This window comes from Belonocnema kinseyi, chromosome 10 (genome assembly GCF_010883055.1).
Source record: "Belonocnema kinseyi isolate 2016_QV_RU_SX_M_011 chromosome 10, B_treatae_v1, whole genome shotgun sequence".
Classification (NCBI taxonomy): domain Eukaryota; kingdom Metazoa; phylum Arthropoda; class Insecta; order Hymenoptera; family Cynipidae; genus Belonocnema; species Belonocnema kinseyi.
Window position 1 is genome coordinate 94,005,627 of NC_046666.1, and position 21,426 is coordinate 94,027,052.

Consider the following 21,426-nt stretch of genomic DNA (forward strand, 5'->3'; position numbering starts at 1 on the left):
AATCCCGAGTTTGAAAATATTCGAAACTAAAACTCATCGACATCAAGACCGGCTTGTAAAATAAACGAAGTATAAAATTCAATTTCAATTCAATATTTCAATTCTAGAAATTTAGAACTGCTGAATATAGTTAATTGATTAATAATTTATGAGCTATAAATAGAATTATTGATAAGGCAAACAATTTAATTAATCATTAATTAATAATTTATTACTTATTTTCGGCAAATTTAAATTTCAACAATAGAAATATTTTTGAGAATTTAAAAATTCATCTATTTTATAATTCCGAAATTTTTTTTCTTGATAATTTATGATTTTGTTATTCATTTTTTCGTTATTTCGTTAGTCCCGCATATCGAAACACTTTTAAATATAGTGATGAAGAACTCATTTTTTTTTATTACTGTTTTAAAATGTGATGCTACTATATAATAAAAATATAAATATTGTATGTATAAATGACAAACAAGGAATATAATAAATTCAAAAATATTGTTTCCTGATACAATGAAATAACGAACTCTTAGGTGTGATATTTTTTTAATCAATTACTCTTTCTCACGAAGCTAAAATATTTTAACGTTTGTATGTCGTTGTCAAAGAAAGGCCATTAATGAATATTTTTTATCTTTGACAACACTCAAATTAATCGAAAATGATTTTTCGAAGTGCTATAATAAATCCATGTTGAAATTAAATTCTGAGAATTAAGAAAAAAATAACTACTATTACATTGTTTTTAAATTAATGTAAACATAATTTTCATAAGATTCTTAAGAAATTAAATTTTTTTTTTTTGATATTTCAGGTTTGCAAAAAAGAATCTAGAAGATTTTGAAGAGTTTTTTATAATATAGAATTTTACCTTACAATCTTCTAAAGTTCCCCAGCAATTTTAAGAAAATTTGTTTATTCCCTTAAAGATGTTCGAAATTCTTTTTAATCCTACTAAATATTTCTTGAATTCACTTAATTTTTGTTCGTTTTTATTTTGCAATCTTACCAAATTGAAACATTTTGCTTTAAAATCTTCTAAAATATTTTTAGAAATGGTAGAAAATCGTTTTTTATATTTAAAAACTTTTTTCAATTTCCTATTAAAGTTCATTTTTCAAAATTAAAAATTATTTAAAATTTTCACACGAATATAAGAAAAATTCTTTTTTTTTTTAATCTTGCCAGACCTTCTAAACTTTCTAATTTCTCAAAATTATTCCAATTTTTCCTGCATTTTTTGTTTGTTTGGCAAAATTAAAAAAATTGCCTTAAAACCTTTCCGATTCTTCTTTGACTATTTTTGAAATATTCTAAAATCTTTTTAAACAATCTCTTGAAATTAATTTTTCGGAATAAAAAAATATTTTAATTTTTCTAAGCAACCTGACAAAATATCTTTCATTTTTGTGAATATATACAAAATCCTTAAAAAATCTTTACAAGTTCAAATAATTTTTTAATCGTTTCAAAACTTTTGAAAATCTCTTAAACTTGCTCAAATTTTTTCTAAAATTATGTATAATGGCAAAACCGCAAAATTTGGCTTTAACATCATTCACACTTTCCAAACATTTTAGGAAATAATTCAAAATGTTTTGTAATCTTCTTTTTACTTTCTTTTGAAATTCCTTACAAAACAATCATTTAAAATTTTCCCATGAATTTTAAGAACTTTCTTCACACCCTGACTAAATTCAATTTACTTAACAGATTTGTAAATCTTAAAAAATTTTAAAAAATGTTCTGAAAGTCTTCCATATTCTTTTAACGCACATTTTAAAATCTTTCAAATTAAAAATTATTATTTTAAAATAAAACCGAAACCATTTCTCCTCGGATCTTTCATAATTATTAAAAAGCTTCTAACTCTTTTATAACAGAAAACACAGTTAGAAAAGTTCACTGTGTCATTTTCACAATAATTACATAAATAAACCATTTTCTTGACATATTTTTAAGAGTTTGTAATGGCTCAACATGACAGAAGACATATGCAAGTTAAAACAACTAGAACAATGTTACTACTAGCGCCGCCGCATGGCCGTTTTCAACATATGGGCGATTTTCAACTCTCGGTGACAGGAGGCTGGTGTTGGCAAATACATAACCTCATTTTTGAAATATAATTATTATTAATAATTCTGCAAAATGCGTTATAGATATTGAAAATAATAGTTATGCCTGGACTGAGAAGAAATACCCAACATCATAATGTAATCCCATGGAAGGATTTGTTTGGATTTTTGAATTATGGATCATATTGCATAATATTATATATGTAATTATGCAAGGTCTCCCTAATTATAACTTCAAACTGCTTTAAGGCTGTTGGCACGGTGTGCACAAAAATGGTGAAATCCATGATACACTCAAAACTTACCAGCGGTCAATGATAATTCGGTTTTGAGCCTATAAAAATGCACTCCGACTATTTCTCCGTCGCCGAAAGGGGTTCCATGGTTTTGGGATATGCGGTTGCTGTCTAATATTTTTAAATAAATCGGGTAACAGCTAAAAAATGAGAGTAAAGTGTTTAAGAAAAATATACGAATGGAGACCTAAGCGACTGACAGTTGTTTGGCGCTGATCGATCAACGTTACTTGATCGTACTACCAGCATGTGTACTGTCGGTAAGGCTGCTGCTCTTGGCGGTAATTTTAAATCAGAATAAAAATGAGATTTGTGTTCTTTATATTGTAATTGTTTCTTGGATGTCTTCCTTGTCTTCGGAATAGGAAAACTGTGAAAAGTGATAGAAGGATGCCACCGTGAACTCGCTGATAACAATTGATAATAATTTCTCAAGTTAAAAATGTATTATTCATTGATTTATTTACATATATTGTTGTGTTGTAACGTGCAAAACAAAAATGGAAATAGCGCACTACGTAGAATCATATGAAAAAGGTAAGTATTATACAGCCTATTCTCGCTTTACAGAACACTAATATTAATCGCATAAATTTCTTATTGAAAATAACAATATCTGCAGATTTTTGCAGAAATTTAAAAACGTTCGTCGTTTCAATATCGAGATATATAATAGAAATTATTGTACACAGCAGATTTCGAATTAAATAACCCTTTTCGCAGGAAAAATTTTCAAAAAATTAGCAAATAACTACATGACAGGCGCTTACTTTTTACAAAATATTTTCTACGCCCTGATTCGCAAAGATTCATCATTCTTAGATATCGACACAGTGTACTCGGAGAGATTCAATGCAACAAATTAATTAATGTATTATTACTAATATTATTCAATGAATTAAATTAAATAATTCAATAAATTAATTTAAGTAATTAAATTGATCGATTCAATTAATTTAATTTAATAATTCAATTAATTGGATCACTTAATTGAATTATTTAAATTAATTAATTGAATTATTCCATTTAAATAATTAAATAATAGTAGTAATGATACAACAATTAATTTTTTGCATTGAATCTCTCTGAGTGCACTGTCTCGAAATCTAAGAATGATGAACCTTTGCGAATCAGGGCGTAGAAAATAGTTTGTAAAAAGTAAGCGCCTGTAATTTACTTATTTGCTAATTTTTTGACAAAGTTCCCTGCGAAAATGGTTACTAAATTTGACGTCTGCTGTGTACAATAATTTCTATTATATATCTCGATATTGAAACGACGAACGTTTTTAAATTTCTGCAAAAATCTGCAGATATTATTATTTTCAATAAGAAATTTATCCGATTGATATTAGTGTTCTGTAAATCGAGAATAGGCTGTATAATAATTACTTTTTTCATACGATTTTATATAATGCGCTATTTCCATTTTTGTTTTGTACGTTACAACACAACAATATATGTAAATAAATCAATAAATAATACATTTTTAACTTGGAAAATTATTATCAGAGAGTTCACAGCGGCATTCTTCTATTATTTTTCACAGGTTTCCTATTCCGAAGCCAAGTAAGACATATCAAGAAAAAATTACAAATAAAGAACACAAATCGCATTTTCATTCTAATTTAAAATTCCCGCCAAGAGCAGCAGTGTTACCGACAGTACACATGCTGGTTGTACGATCAAGTAACGTTGATCGATCAGCGCCAAACAACTGTCAGTCGCTTTGGTCTCCATTCGTTTATTTTTCTTAACCACTTTACTCTCGTTTTTTAGCTTTTACCCAATTTATTTCAAAAAATTAGGCAGCAACCACATATCCCACAAGCATGGAACCCCTTTCGGCGACGGGAAAATATTTGCAGTGCATTTTTATAGGTTCAAAACCGAATTATCATTGACCGCTGTTAAGTTTTGAGTGTATCATGGATTTCGCCATTTTTGTGCGCACCGTTCCAACGAATCGATCAACATAAAACTCTGAAATACTATATAGAATTATAGATTCTGTAATATTGTGATCCTCGATACATTTTTTTACTATTTACTGCAATGAAAAGTTGAAAAACGAACACGAGAATCACGGCCTAGATCAGGAAAAATAAATTATTTCAGATATTATTCGAAAATGGCGCATGCGCATTGAAAGTTTCCATTTCGACGTAATATCCGTCAGATCACGTAGGAAACTAGATAAGTAAAATACGTTGTAATATACGCGTAGAAAGTACGTATAATGGCACATTCATACCTTTTTTCATGCAGGCGGAAAATGTTCCATCTTCTCACTGTATCATGTGACAAAACTATATATTTATCTCACTTTAAGAGATTTTCCGCATGCACGAGCGGAAAATGTAAGAAAATGTACTAGAAGGAGATACGTGCATTGTATTATTACATGATAGAGTGAGAAGATGGAAAATTGTCCGCCTGCAGGCAAACGAGGTATGAAAGCGCCCTAATACGATGACTATTAGGCATGGACATAGGAAACAAGGGACTAGGCATGCCATTGCGGTGGTGATGCAATGGGGGGGAGGTCCGCTACCTTTTGATGTCCCGCGACAAACATGGCAGCGCCCACATGTTTATATTTTCATGCAGTTTGTCGGCAAAAATGCTCGTGCGCATAATCAAATGGCACATCGTAAGATGGCGGCTCTCCCCACTCATGGAATTCTCCCCCCTCCCGTGGATTCAACCCCGCTCACCAAGTTAGGATGGTATGCCTAGTCCCGTGTTTCCTATGTCCATGGTATTAGGTGTTTTCACTTCAACCATCAGCTTACTTCACTTTGTTAATAGCTGAGAGGAAAACCATGGATCACATGCATTGAACACAACTTTAATTTTGTAATATCTTTGTAATTAATAATCATTATTATCATTTTATTATTTCATTATATAGTCATTAATATATAAAAACTATTTTCCAAATAAAATTATACAGAAAAAATTATCTTTTATGAAAATATTAGCAAAATGGGGTAAAAATTAACTGAATCCCATGCATTTGGTCCCTTTTTTCGCCTCAGCAAGCTACGACGTAAAGTTAGCTGTTGATTGAAGTGAAAATACCTAATTGCACGTTACCAACCCTGATCTAGACCTAGTTGATACAGGGAGCAAAGATATTAGGTCCTAGATACGGCATGGGTCAGTGGTGGGGACGGCCGATATATATATGTCTAACTACATTTTCGACTATATCGTGGTGCTGCCCTCTTCAACTTTTCACCGTTTCTATGACAACCGCGTCCTCCTAGCACGTCAGCGGGCGAGATGGGGCCGGGGTGCACATCGAAAGTTGTTGAATTCCAAACCGAACGTGATTTTCTGTTTCTCGTTCTCGCGTTCGCCTTCGCCATCACTATAGCAATCTTAGCTGTAGTTGAGTCGGTCCACGGGCTCTGTACGGCCTGTACGCTAAAAATGTTATGAACACTGATTTACCTAATTATATTCAAATTAAAGAGAGCCTAAAAATATTCTATTTATTATTTTTAATTTTCGAGACAATAAATAAATGTAAAAAAATTATTTTCCTACTTTAGAATTTTAGTTAAATTTTTAAAAACTAAACTTAAAATTTTAATGAAATTAAGATAAATTAAAAAACTAAATAAAATTTAGTTGAATTTAATATTTTAATAAAATTTAGCTAAATTCAACATTTTAATGAAATTTAGGTGAATTTAAAAATTAAATAAAGTTTAGTTAAAATAATTTCTCGTCTAGTTTCTTTTCAAAGAGAAATTTTCTAGATACTAAGTAAATAAGTTTTAAAACAATTCTATTCGTACTTTATGATTTATTGTAGTGCAATTTTAAAAATTATTTTGTAAAACTAAATTTAAAGATTGAATACAATTTAAATCATTTCAAAAAGTGAATACATGTTAGTTAAATTCAAAATTTAAGTAAAATTTAGTTGAATTTAAGTAAATTTCAGTTAAAATTGTAGATGTTGAATGGTGTTAAATGGTGTTAAATTTAAGTACAATTTAGTTCAATAAAAATGAAACTGTCGTTAAATTTTAAATTTGATTGAATTGAATGCAGATATATGTGGGTTATTTCTTGGCTTCAACAATGGAGAGCATTCAAATAAGCTGGATAAATTAAAAAAAATTCCCTTATTTTTATAATAATTAGTTAAATTCAACAAAAAACTCAGGAAAGTAATTAGGATTCATAATTCAAAAGTTTTTGGTTTGAAACTTTTCAGAAGTCGACAATGTCAAAATATAAAAGGAAGCGTTTAAACTTCTGCATAACTATTTTGCATGAAAATACTTTACTATCCCACAATTTTGCTTCAAATTAGAAATATGTTAGCAATTAAATAATTATTCCATTCAAACTTATTCAAATTCGAAAATTGGATTATAACTTCAAAGCCTTTGAAATTAAAAGGTTTTAAATGAGAGAAATTTGAAATGAAAACAATTAAAATTACAATGTAATTATTTTCTTTTAGAATCGTAAGAATAAAATAATAATTATTAAAAGAAACTAGTTTATAAATTTGAAGTTCAAAATTTCAGTATTTGTAAAATTTCGAATATTCTTCGAGTATAAGAGAGAAATGTCAAGAATTGTATTATTTGAAATTTTTCATAGAGTTGATAAATTAAAAATACAAGCATTAATATTTTTTAAATTTTGAATATGCGTCAAGTATAATCTGATAAATTTAAATTATTTAATTTTGAAAGTTTTGAATAGAAAATTGAAATGCAGAATTCTAAATGTTTATATTTGGGTATTATCAGATTTTGGAGGCCATTCATTTAAGCCTAATCAAGTTAGAAGGCTCAAAGTTGTCAATTTTACGATATTAAACCCTTATATTCAAAACCAAATTAAATTTCAATTTTAAAATTTTTAATTGTTTAGGATTTGATTCTTAAATTCAGAATTTTTTCAATGCTTTACATTTTTAATCTTACACTTTCAAACCTTTTTGTTTAATTTGATTCATCGAGAAAAAAATAATACATTTTAGTAGACACGACTATTTTTTACGTACAAAAATTAATTTAGGAAATACCCCGCGCGCCAAGGTGAACAATCCGCCGAGAGGGAAAAATGGGTTGAGCCAAATCTGCTGTTTGCGTATAGAAACTAACTATCTTCGTTTTGACGTGAGTCTTCTTTACGTGTACGCTGCAACGCGAAAATGACCCTTTCGTCAAACTTTAGAGAGTAACTTTTTTCCCCAAGACGGCAGAAATAATCACGGCTTATCAAATTAAAAAAAAATTATTTGATAACAGAATTTCGTCACTTATTTATTACATGAAAACACTTGTTCTTGTTTACAAGATTTAAGAAGTAAGAAAAAAATCTTGATTGGAATATATTGATTTTTGAAGAACAAGAAGCTTTAAGAATTATAACGCTAGGCGTAAATAATTTTAATATATCTTTCTTTTCAATTTAATAAACTCAATATTAAAATGGAAGTTTTAATATTGTCAGAAATAAATATTCACTTTAACTTTAAGTACTTAGATGACAGTTTTGACTTGTCATGTTCATTGTAATTTTTACATTATGTCTAATTGTCTACTGTGTTATGAATTGCAGTTTTCTTTAAAAAAACTTTTTTGTCAAAGAGGTAATTAATTTATAATGCATAAGCCTTTAAAATTTTATAAAAGATACTGAAAGTTGATCAAATATTTAAATTGTTAGAAAATAAATTTATTCACGAACAAATTAGAAAAAGCAAGTTTTTTATTAAAGGAAAGAATTTAAAATAATTATTTTAGCAAAATCAAACATTTTTAATGGAATTATATATGTGAACAGTTAAACAAGTAAATGCAAACAAAAGCATAATCAACCAGCTGGAAAGTATAGTTTTCTATACATAACTGGTGGAGAACATTTTAAAGTATCAACTTATTTTTCTCAATAAATACAAAATAAAGAAATAAAGGAAATAATTAAAGGAAACTAAATAAAAAACTAAGGAAACTTATATATTTATTAAAAATAAAATAAAAACAGAGTCAAATTCTTTTAAAAAATATAGACTATTGAAGTACATCATAGTTCTGTGAATTTATAGCATTGGTTTATATTATTTTTCATGGTTGCAATTTAAAAAATGTAATTAGCTCATATATTAAAACAACAAAAAGACGAAAATTGTGGCAATTTTTATGTCAAGTTTTAGTATTTAATGATAATAAGAAAAAATTAAGCAAACTAACATTTTTTCTTAAATTTAGATTTCTGGAGCAGGGAAAATGACATTTTGTAAGATTGAGTTACTTCTTATTTCAATTTGAAAAAATGGATCATATTTATAACATGGTCTTAGCTAAACTGTAGAAGCAAGCCGTAATTTCCTTTGACTTTTGAAAATGCTTCTTACACTTTACAGCTGTTAAAAAACTCATATACCACTTAATTCACTAATATTTGAAAAATGCAACATTTCAGAAGACATTTGTCTATGTCTATAAGAAAATTTAGGAAAAAAATTTTTTATAAGTTTTTATAAGGAAATTTCTTTTCAGAATTTTTATTTCTTCAACCAGAAAATATAGTAAGGACATATTCAACCAGAATTCTGGTTGATTTAAGCAGACAGCTTTTTTAGTTTATTTAAATTTAAACAAAACTTAACTGTATCTTCAAATTCACTTTTCTACTAATTTCCAAAAAAATTATAACTTAAATAAAAAATAAACTTTTTAATTCAAATTTGTTAATACCATATTATACTAACATCTTTGCTACATTTTGGGCATAATTTTGATTTCAAAAAGTCATTAAAGTTTTCGAATTCCTTCAAGACCTTTTCTACTCAATTAAAATTATTTTTCCATTCACTCATAAAGTAAAATTAGATTATTACCATTTAGGATTTCAAATGCACTATAATTTGGCGCGACCGAATATATAGCTGCCTGTCGCGCCTCTACAAACATGTAGCGGAACCAATCGGTACATGTCGCTCCTCTACAAGTATGTGGCCGAACTAAAAGAAATATATATATGCAGGACCACAAACTTGCCTGCCGCGCTAACTACCGGTATGTGGTGCAACTAATCTCTTGCCGTATCTAGGACCTAATATCTTAGCAGGTAGTGACTGTGAAATAGCCAAAGTTAACCCGTCGTTACTTGAAAACGCATCATCGTAATTGGCCAATTTGACTAAATTTGCGAACGCGCGCTGGACTAGGCAAGTCCGTGAAAGCGCTTATGTATGTGTGTGAATGCGCCAATGCATAATATACTGTCCGATTTCCCCAGTATTTCCTATATATCATTTGTTGATGCTGTTGCCATTAGTGCATTTTCACGAAAGAACTTTTTTCCAACAAGCGCGATATTAATCGAGTCGACGAAGAGGTTAACCTAAAGCGAGATTTGTGACCAGCTTCAGTGTAGCTCCTTCAGGAACGAACGGTCGGTCGTTGTCATTTGAAAACGGAAGCCATCTTGTGGCCAAGGCTCCCATATTACTACTGGGAATAATAGTTCGCCGACTATTTGTTCCGAAAAATTGCTCCGTATCTTTTTCATTACGTCTAGACTATGCATGAATCATTGTTCCATATGTTTACATAGCCATGGCTGCGACGAGAAAGTTGCAAGGTGAGGAGAAACACTTTCCAGCATGTTTACATCTAGAGAATTTCATTCTCCTTTTCAACTTTTGCAGTTTACGTTTCCCAAAGCTTGCTCCCTTCAAGTCCTTCAAATTACACAAAAAGTCACGTTTCCCCTCAGTTAAAAACCTTTCAAATTCACGTTACTATTTCTAGACTCGCATTCTTCACAGTTGCTAAGGGTTACGATGGATTCATTGCTCGGTACTCTTCCTTTGATCCTTTACCCTTTCTCAGGTCGGGCGTAAATTTTATGAATTAAAGCACACACTTGGCGATAAATCTCACCTTTTGTATGTCAGCAAAAACCTTCCTGCTGACACTCATCATGTTTTCGTTCACTTTTGCATGATCAATCGAGTCAATAGTGCACGAATGATTTTCGTTTACTAACCACAATTATTGGTGACTCAGTTTTTCTTGTGAAATATTTCTCGGCTCTTAAAACCTTTCAAATCATCTCAATCCTCTGTTTTTCGTCAATTACATTCATTTTAATTTTAATTAATCTATGGGATTTATGTGTTTGACAGTTATCTTTTTGTTGCATAAACTTGAAGCATTTTTGGTTACGTCAATATTATCTTTTTTTTTGTTTATCACTGCGCACTTTAATAAAAGATCTAAAAAATATTTACATTCTTGGAACTTGGTTTTAAATTACGATTCAAACCATTTTTGACTGGTTACACTTTTATTTTAGTGGTACTTTTGTTCTGTCAATTTCTATAATTTCATGTTTAAAAAGGACAGAGCGAAAGAAAGTAAAAATACTTGGCTAATAGGTCATTTAGTATATTACAAAACTTATCTACATCAGTCTATTTCTTCAGTGATATTATTTAATCATTTACATTAATAAAAAATGATAATAAAATAAACATTTTTTAAATTAATTTTTTACTGTCATCAATTATACAGCATTTTTTAACTAAAGTTTCAAAGAAATTCACAAGCTTTTTAAATCTATTTTTTTTATATAGGATTTTGATATTGTGGGTGCCATTACATTTGCTGAACGTGCATTGTTTATCCAAATTTTTGATTCAGTATTAATTAATATTGTTTATGTTATCTCCTTAATTTTATCACTCGATCCCATCTCAGGCAAATAAGAAACATTTTGGTAACTTTCAGTTACATGTGCATTTTAGTGAAAAGATGAGTAATCGACGAATAAAACAGGGTTCGTATCCACTTTTATTTATTATTTTTTTTCTGTTTCAAAGGATTTTATTATTTTAGTTTCAGTGTATTTATTGGCTTTTTCTTATGATAAAATTATGTCGAAGTAAAGATAATAAAATAATAAGAAGATACTTGTTTTCGTTATTTTATTCATTATTGCTCTTTAATATTTCTATAATATTTATTGTTGTCTTATGTGTTCATTATTAATAAATTTTTTAAAATTTGATTGCATCTGCATACTAATGTATGAAAAAATTGAATTTTTAAAATATATTTCAATATTAACACTTAAATGAGTTATCTTAAATCTCTTGTTAATAGTGCTTCGTTCATATATCTTAATATTAAAGTCATTAATAATATAACAATCCTTTCATTTCAAGACACTTGTTCACTTTATAAAACCTTTACAAACAATAGAATATTCTTACTATATTTAAGTTTGCCTTATCAGAAAATTTTAAAGAATTTATTAAACTTGCTGCTCACTTCATCTCTATTTTGAAAAATATTAATATTTTCAACTGCAGTATGCACAACACGTAATATTATTATCTCATTAGCTACTGAACACATGCCACTCTTAGGTTTTCAATTTTGTGCTTGTAAAATTTTCTGATACTGTATAAACTACTTTATTTGTAAATGATTAAAGGGCTTGTTATACTGTTGTTTTTATTATTTATATTTTCTACTTGTAAAATTGTATATGTCGTTTAAACACCTGAAAATTTGTTTATTATGCTTTTTCCTCAATTTCTTTCTTATTTTAATACTAATTGCAGACGAATATATATTTTTAAATCTCGTATAATGTAGAGATAAACTTTTCAAATGGGATTGTGATTTTGAAGCTCTTTAAAATTTAACATAAAAAAACCCACTGACTTGAATTTTATGAAATTAAAGCACTGGAAAATATATGTGTGAAATGAGTTTTGATGTTTAATTAAAATTTGCTTTTCAATTGCAGGTGAAATAGACAGGTGCCTTAAGAAAGTGACAGAAGGGGTAGAAACGTTTGAGGACATTTGGCAAAAAGTACACAATGCTACTAACAGCAACCAGAAGGAGAAATATGAGGCTGACCTTAAAAAGGAGATTAAAAAGCTTCAGAGGTTACGCGATCAGATCAAAAGCTGGATCGCCTCTGGCGAGATTAAGGATAAAAGTACTCTCCTCGATTACCGGAAGTTGATTGAAACTGTAAGTCTGTTCGTTTCAATATTGCGTACTCGAAACAATAAAAATCAATACAAATTTTTCAGTACAATAGTATTTATAAATCTAACATTGATTTTAGCAAATGGAGAGGTTCAAGGTCGTTGAAAGAGAAACGAAAACAAAGGCTTATTCCAAGGAGGGCTTAGGGGCTGCCCAAAAGCTCGATCCGGCTCAAAAAGAAAGGGAGGAAGTTAGTAACTGGCTTGCAAACTCCATAGATGCTCTTAATCTACAGGTAAACTTAGGTCCTTCTTTGAACTAACATAATTTTTAAGCACCCATTTAGAGTTCTAAAGAAAGTATTGAGTATCTGCGCTTAAATTATAGCACTACGGTGGCGAACCATGAACTAACGGTTGTATATACAGAAGCATTACGCCTTATAGAAATTTTGTTTAAAGATCTGACGAAATTCAAACTGAAACCTTATCTGTCAAAGACGTGCGAAATGAATTCAAAATATAGTAAAAAGATAATAATTTCATAAATGTAGGCATTTTTTAATTCGTGTAAATTAAATAATTGTGCTGATGGTCTGCATTGGACACTGTGTTGGCTACTTTGTAGCAGACGACATTCGCTGTTTATCTGAAGCGATAACTTTTGAAATCCCATTTAACCCCAAAATTATGAATAAGGGAAATCCACTAGCTTCATTTAAAGTTTAAAATGTACGAATTTAGTGAAATAATCTGTCACCCAACTTTTTGCATGTTATTATTGCTTCGTCTGATATGTTTCAAAGAAAATATGACTGGAAAATTCTTTAATCAGAAAAACGTATTGCATACATAGACTATTATTCAAATAAGGATATTAGACAATAAAAGTAAACGTACTTTTTACTTATGCAAAGATGTGTGCGATTTTAAATACAAAAAGTAATAAATTGAAGAAATGAGGTTACGTGTGATACTCAAAAAAAGACCAGTACATACGAATGCAAGTATTGTTTTCAAAATCTACTTCACAAAATTTTTAAATTATACGATTCAACAATAACTTATTGACAGGCAGTTTTTAAATTCCATGTTTAAAACAAAATTTTAATCAAAACTTTATTCACGCGGAGTCTATTTCCTTCCGTATAAAGCATATAACCGTTAGTTCTGCAATCGCCGCTTCGCGTGCTTCGACGTTCCAGTCTACGACGTTTCTATACGTTTTTGAAGAACTTTTGCCTAATTTGAAACAAAACTTACTTGCAGCTCTGTTCCATTCGCGAAGTTATGACAAACTAAAAAATCTTTAAAAGACTCCGAATGAACCTGGGTAATTATTCCATGCTGTTATTAAACTGTTTACACTGAAAAATATTTAATAGTCGAATATAATAGTGTGAAAAGTGTAAATGCCGCATCAATTCAATAGTAGGGAGCTACATAGGAAGGCATATAAAGACTAAGTATTGATAATAAAAAATTGTTTAAAATTTTTAAATAATTATTTAGAGTAGAAAAATGATTATAAATTAATTTATTCACCCTCTTTTTCACTTTTTTTTGTTAATAGGGTTGTTTCCAACGTCAGATATCACTTTTCCGATGAATGATTCTTATAGTTTATAAGAATTCTCATTTTAAAAATGCCTATAAAATATTTTTTACATATTGTTTACTAGTTTTAATTTAATGTTGAAATCTGAATTTTCTATCACGGCGTCGATTGGGGGGACCCTCTGACCTCAAAGCTGTCGGAATCCCCACCAATCACATCATATGCGTTAGTGACTCAAATATCTTTTTCTGTGTTAATGTTTTATTTTGGTTGTGTGCACCGGTAAGCGCATGCATAAATATATTATTTCTAACAATTACCGTACAGTTATAGTTTTGTCATGATTGATCAATATTCTCAAAACGTGAACTTCCAGCGTTTCGTTTATCGAGCGAATTTTGAGCAACAAAAAATTTTCAGCGAGAAAATTGTTGACAACAGTACAAAGAAGTTTTATGGAAAATTTTAGCCTAATCGAATTGATATTCAAGAAATTATTAACGTCTGAAGTTGATAGCGGCTAGACGACTCGCGTGCGGGCTGTAGGGACAGTCTCAGAAGCGATTCATAATGCAGTTCACTGGCGCCAAAAATAAAAACTAATTAAGTAATCAGCTAATATAAAGTATTATGCAGAAATTAATATGAGTGCATAATGCAAAATAATGTATTCATTTGATATTGTGTAAAATAGAATGGTTTTTATTTTTATGACGAACTTTACAAAAGTAAAAGAACACATAAACATCTAATCGTTGAGATTCAACGGATTCTTCATTCCGAGAATTTTTCAATGCTTTAAATTCGTAGAATTGAAAAAAGTGAAACATCGAGAAAGTAAATTTGTTTTGCCTTGCTGCTGTAATAGAGCGTATTATTATTTATTTATGCATAATACTTTGATACTACCTATTATTAGATTACTAGATACTACTTATTTTTGCTCCTGTGAACTGTATTATAAATCGGATTTGAGATTCTCGCTACAGCCCGCGCGTGAGCTAACTAGCCGCTATCGACTTGAGACTTTAATAACTTCTTAAATGTCAATTCGAGTGGGCTAACAGTTTCCAGAAAACCTCTTTGTACTGTTGTAAACAACTTTCTCGCTGACTGAGCACGAGTTGACGTGAAAAACGAATCAAAATTAATTTTTACAAAAAAGCCAGTTTTTTAGCTTTAATTATAAAACTAAAACAGCTACAACTTTTTTCCTGGGCGAAAAAATATCCGCGATGAAATTCTGCATCTACATTTGTTCTTTAAAAATTAAAATTCAAAAAGGTTTAAGAAAGCTTACAGGGTCCTTCCCACTGTCAGCAACAAAAGTTTATGTGCCCTTCTTCGATCCGGCAGCTCAATTGATTTAATTTTGTAGACTAATAATTACCCTCAATTGTTTTGAATACATCGAATTTTGTTTATAAATTAGTGTTATTCACAATTTGTTGAAGAAGGGAAATATATAAAATGTGAAAAATATACATTTTTGTGTTTCTAAATGACATAATTACACACACGCACGTGTGTGTGTGTGTGTATTAGGGTAGTAAAAAAATGCATTGCACAATTTTTTTCACTCTTGAGGACAAGGCACTCCCCCCCCCCCAGTTGCATTTTCTGATAAAGAAAATCCATAATTTTTCGTTTTTCAAAATTCGAATATTAACACGTGCCACCGGGCACTTCTAATATCTTTGTTTAATTAACATGGGGTGCTTTTGAATTTTCGAAAAATTGAACTCATGTTCCAGGATTTTATCGAAATGTACCGAACTTTTTAGTGATTGAAGAGGAGTGTATACGGAATAAAACAATACTAATAACTTTTATTTCCAAACTCTCTCACCCTCCACGCAGCCCCCCCAAAAATCCAAAAACTACATTTTTACGTATTATTGGTACTTTTTAGAAATTCCTGTCGTCTTTTTCATATAAATAATTACTAATAAACACTTAAAATATTCACAATGACTTTTTAAACACTCTTCAATTGTTTAAATAAATGTAAATTATTTTAGCAATTATTTATTTCCAAAAAAATAAAAACATAATCGTATGTTCTGATTGAACTGCAATATTTTTTCATTTTTTAGCAAAAAAAAATTTTCTAAAAATATTATGTAATTATTTAAACAATTATTTATTGTTAATTTTTAAAATTTCTAAAAATTGAGCCAGAAATGTCTTCTTTTTTCAAATTGGTATCCTGTGCTACTTTTTGTAGAATAATTATATAATTTTGAGACATTTCTTCTGATGTTTAACAAATTTCTATTTATTTATTATTATATTGGTTTAAACAATATCATATTAATTTGAAAAGAAAGTTGATATCTCTGGCTCAATTTTTAGAAATGTTGAAGATAGACAGTAAATAATTGTTTAAATAATTACATCATATTTTTAGAAAAATGCAATACTCCTAAAAATGATAAATAATTACATTCCAATCAGAAAATACAAATATTTTTTACATTTTTTGGGAACAAATCATTGTTCAAATAAATTATATTTCTTTAAACAATTGAAAATTGTTTAAAAAGCCCTGGGAAATATTCATATGGTCCATTAGTAATTACTTGTATAGAAAAGGCGACGGAAATTGCTAAAAAGTAACAATGATACGTACAAATGTAGTTTTTTTTATTTTTGGATCATTTGGGGGCTGTGGGGAGGGTGGGTTTGAAATAAAAGGTATTAGTATGGTTTTATTTCGTAGACACTCCTCTTCAATCCCTAGAAATTTTGGCTAGTATATAGGCTATATATAGTATATAGACCTTCCGGCTATCCTTTAGGAAAAAGTAAAAGTATAGAAAAATCATTATAGGTCTATAATTATTTACCTATAATGAAATTACTATCATTTTTGCACGACTTTATGACTACTAATAAGAATAATTATTTGATTGATTATAGTAAAATAATTATATAAATTAATAATATAGAAGTATTGAAATAATTATTGCAAAAAGTAGAAGATACCCATAGCTTTTAAGTTTCATACCTTCATTCTTAAACAATGCTTCTTTGAATTTGTCAATTTTTATGTACTATTGTGTGAGTAGTTCAAAATAAATGATTCATTTATACCTCCTTCTAATTTTTGCAATAATTACTTTAATATTATTAATTTCTATAATTATTTTTCTACAATTTTTTCTATAATTATTCTAATCATTATTCCTGTAATCGCGAAAAAATTATAGAAAATTCATTATAGGAAAATCATTATAGGACTGTAATGGTTTCCACGACAATAAAAGATCAGAAGACCAAATGTAAAATGTTTATTTATCTTTATTTTTAATTGCTTCCTTATTTTTAAACAAAAAATCCTCCCGAGCGAAAAGGAATTTAAGTGAAGAACAAAGATAATCACCAAATGAGGAACAGCCACAACCAAGGAAATACAGCTATTTTTAGGTTAACATTCGGAAATTGAAATTAGAGCAATTAAGATTGAAAATTGTATCTCATCATTCATTTTTAAAATTTTATTCGAATAAAGTATTATAAATATATTAGTTATAATTTATACATACTGATGCTAAACAATTCCAGTAAGATCCTCCACTTCTCTTTTCCGGACAATATATCATCGGGAAGAAAATGTTTCTCGCAAACAAACTGGCTAGCTGTTAATAAAAAAACTTCCCTATTTATTGTTTTCTGATATATATCAACTAACTTTGAAGCACTTTAAAAAAATGAATTTTTACGCCGTCATCACGACTCGAATGGTAGCCAGATCGACAGTTTGGAGCAATGCACTTTACCGTATTTTTCTTTTTCTTCACCAACTCAGTTTTGATACTTATTTTTATTCACATCAACCGCTTTAAACTTTTGTACTCTTGTAAACATTTAAGGCTTACACTTTATAAGATATTATATTAATATTATTGTTTTTAAGAAAATTTCCCATTTAGCGGCATGTTAAAGTAGGGACACGTGCGAGAAGCTCCGCCATGCGGGGATATTTCGCACATAGAAACTCATAGCAATAAGGTCCATACAATTCACCTTACTCTTGCTCATAAAATGATTGCTGATCAGCTGCAGCTTTTCTACAAGCTGTCCGAGCCTCCTTCATGATCTGTTGGTGCCGTTTCTCAGTCAGGAGGCACGCGTCATGTCGCGCCTCTCGGCATGTTCCCATGCGCTTAGTATGGTCCCATTTCAAAATTACTTACGATACGACCATATAACTTCAGAAAATTATTCTTAGAACAATATACTATCGCACATTTTGCACAGGAATCGCATGCCAATTGCGTGTTTCCTTGAAAAGTCTACTATAATTTTTTTGGTTCGGAATTTATCTCTTTTGGTTTAAAAATCTACTAATTGATTAAAAATTCAACAATATTCATATTTTTAATTCGAAAATTCAACTGTTTTGTTGTAAATTATGAAGAGATGTTGAATTCCAAGTTATTTTACGTCCGGGAATGACGAATGTAACATTTTTGAGAATTAGGAGAAATAATGATATTTTCCTAATTCCCAAGCGAAACATACAGACTTTTATTCAATAAATTGGTTTGTTTGCTCAAGGTTTCAGTAATTGACCGTTACCCTCATCAGGTATACTATATAGAACACGATAATCATTAAAAACTGGATCTTCTAGAATAGATATTAAGCATATTAGAAGAAATCTGCTTTCCAATGATAAGAAAAAAACTTCTCTGTCGAGTTACAAAAACAAGTTCAAGTCAAAAGTCATATGTACTGTAAAGAAGTTAAGGAGGTACCATCGCTACAAGAATTTTCATTACCATTTCAAGCAAACTTTCACCCTATCTAAATATGATTACCAAAAGTACTCAGTTAAAATCTCAGAAGCCTAGGGTACTTTATAAATAAGTTATTAAAGTTTAAAAGTTGGTCATATTTAACATTGCGTCTTATGAGAGATGGCGTCTTTGAGCTCTTTACTGAGTGATATCTAATTAACCACCATTACGTTATTATTGATATTTTTTTTTATGAAAAACAAGTATTTCAAAATTGAGGTGCAAAAATAATATTAACCATTTGGTTCCTGCATATACATGGAAAAAAAATTAATCACGAAACTTGCGCTTCTGACCGTTGACTTTCGCAATCTGGCAACATCGCTAGGCGCGATCAATGTAGATCTCAGTCAGCCCTTGATTCATGTCGCCGGCGACATGATCACAATATTGCCAGATTTCAACTCAGTAAGACATACGAGTGTAGGTATTACGACTGCGTGGTCGACTGATCTCGGCAATAGTGATGGTACCTCCTTAAAAATGGGACATATAGTAATAGTTCTAGGTGTTATTTTAATTGATGAAATAAAAAATTTATTCAATAAATTATTTTTAATAGTCCAAATGTTTTGCTTGCGAATTAGAAAAACATAATTATTTTTCCTAATCCTCAAAAAAAAGATTCAAACTGTTTTGTGGCACATTAATTTTTTTTATAGAAAATTTATCCGTTTGGATTTAAAATTCATCTTTTTGTTTGAAAATTGAACTGTGTCCTAAAATTTCATCTTTCTGGAAAATTAAGTAAAACATATTTTTTGTTGAAAATTCGCCTCTTTTATTTGAAAGTTCAAACATTTGGTTGTAAATGCAACTTGTTGGTTCATAATTATTCTATTTGGTTGAAAATTAAAATTTTTTGTTAAAAAATGTCTTTTCTGGTTTAAAATTCACATTTTTTCTAAAAAATCGACTTTTTAGGTAGAAAACTTAACTTTTTGTTAGAAATTCTTCTGGGTTGCAAATTAACCTTTTTTGGATGAAAATTCCATTATTTTGTTGAAAGTGCAATTTATTTCGATTTGAAATCTTAGGAATATTGCATCTGTATTCATTTTACTTAAAAGAATTTGTTCTTTTACAATAATTGATATTACATATTTTTCCTTACGGTTATAAAATATGTAATTGTTTTAAAATTGTATATAATGAAGCAGTTAAGATTCGATATTTATTATAAATGCTTAAAAATTAACCGACAAAAAGGTAAATTATGAGCGGGCAAAAAGAAAACAGTCTGGAATTTGTTTTTGATATTTGAGTGGCCGCCCTGTAGGAGTTTTAATTAAGGAGGCTTCTTTAGTAATTGTGTATTATTCTGCGCCTGAGAGGATCTTGCCCGGTTCTGTACGTAAGCAGAACTCGTAAGCAACACTTCTGTTCTCAAGGTTCTGATGGGACTGGATGTGCGTATTATTAAGAGCATGCAAATTTCTTTTGAATATTCCCTTATTTGATATTGTGAATTTTAAACTTCTCCCTTACTCTATCTCTATCTCTAAAGCTCTCTTAATTACTGACACTCTGATTCTAGCTTGATACCTTCGAATCAGAGATTGAATCCTTACTCGCTGGAAAGAAGAAAAGGTTAGATAAAGACAAGCAGGATAGAATGGATGAACTCAAAGGAAAACTCGAAAAACATCGATACCATATTCGCAAATTAGAGACTTTGTTGCGTATGTTAGATAATATGTCTGTCGAAGTAAATACGGTGAGTGCATAGTTTTTTTTTATTTTCAGAGATCAAATCGAACAAAACAAAAATGTAAAACGATTTATCAACATTTTAAAATTGTTCTTATTTAAGATGGGATTTATAAGGTTTGCAGTTATTTGCTTGTTCAAGTCTCTATAATTTAATTTGTTTTCTGAACAAAGCAGCTATGGTCGCTGACATAAGTTAAAAACAAAACGTTTATTTACTAATTTCTCTAAAAATTGTTTAAAGTCATTCGTTTTAATGCGTAGATCAAGAGGATAAAGGACGACGTCGAGTATTACATCGAATCATCACAAGAGCCTGATTTCGAGGAGAACGAGTACATTTACGATGATATAATCGGTCTTGACGAGGTGGAATTGTCGGGAGTCGGGATTCCGTCATCTGCAACAACGGATAGTAACAACAGTAATGAAACTGGAGGCACACCAACGTCTACTAATTCCGGAACTTCGCCAATACCGTCACCCCCTCTAAGTTCTACTATGCACAATCATTCGAGTGATAGTTCTACAGATACGGACAAAAAAACTAAGGTATTTCAGTATTTATTTTCCTATCTAAAGAATCCAAATTAAGCTATTTTTATTTAGTTGACCCCTAGTCTTCTTGAATAGTCGACGAAAGTTTCTTCGAAATGTATTCGAGTTGTTAATAGCTTGTGAATTAAAATTGTACTTATATATTCGGTTTTGTTTTGATTCCTCTAGAATCAAACCGAAGGGCCTATGACAAAGCCACCGAACGCGTCCTCGGGTTGCGGATAGAGGGTCCCTGTACCAAGGGTTTCTGCTGAATATGGTTACAAAAATAAATAGGCAGTCACGGACAATTGTCCAGGGGTGGTCCCGAAGAAATTAACCCTCAAGCTGAGGTGTGAAAACCGTGCCGAAAGCTGAATGGCACCTGGGTGAGATGTCTAGAACGGTGACTCTGGGATACCGGGCGACCTCTCAGAGTACGCAGCCTTATC

The 21,426-nt window shown here is 29.9% G+C and overlaps 1 protein-coding gene across 1 annotated transcript in view; it reads left to right on the top strand.

Moving 5' to 3' along the window:
- The first annotated feature begins 9,532 nt into the window (after positions 1 to 9,532).
- LOC117181266 (CCR4-NOT transcription complex subunit 3) overlaps positions 9,533 to 21,426 on the top strand; it is a 50,195-nt gene continuing 38,301 nt past the window's right edge. The window contains exons 1-5 of the mRNA XM_033373830.1: positions 9,533 to 9,996; positions 12,175 to 12,407; positions 12,505 to 12,660; positions 20,265 to 20,444; positions 20,702 to 20,989. Coding sequence (XP_033229721.1) covers positions 9,972 to 9,996; positions 12,175 to 12,407; positions 12,505 to 12,660; positions 20,265 to 20,444; positions 20,702 to 20,989 — 882 coding nt within the window. The 5' untranslated portion in view covers positions 9,533 to 9,971. The remainder of the gene's footprint in view (positions 9,997 to 12,174; positions 12,408 to 12,504; positions 12,661 to 20,264; positions 20,445 to 20,701; positions 20,990 to 21,426) is intronic.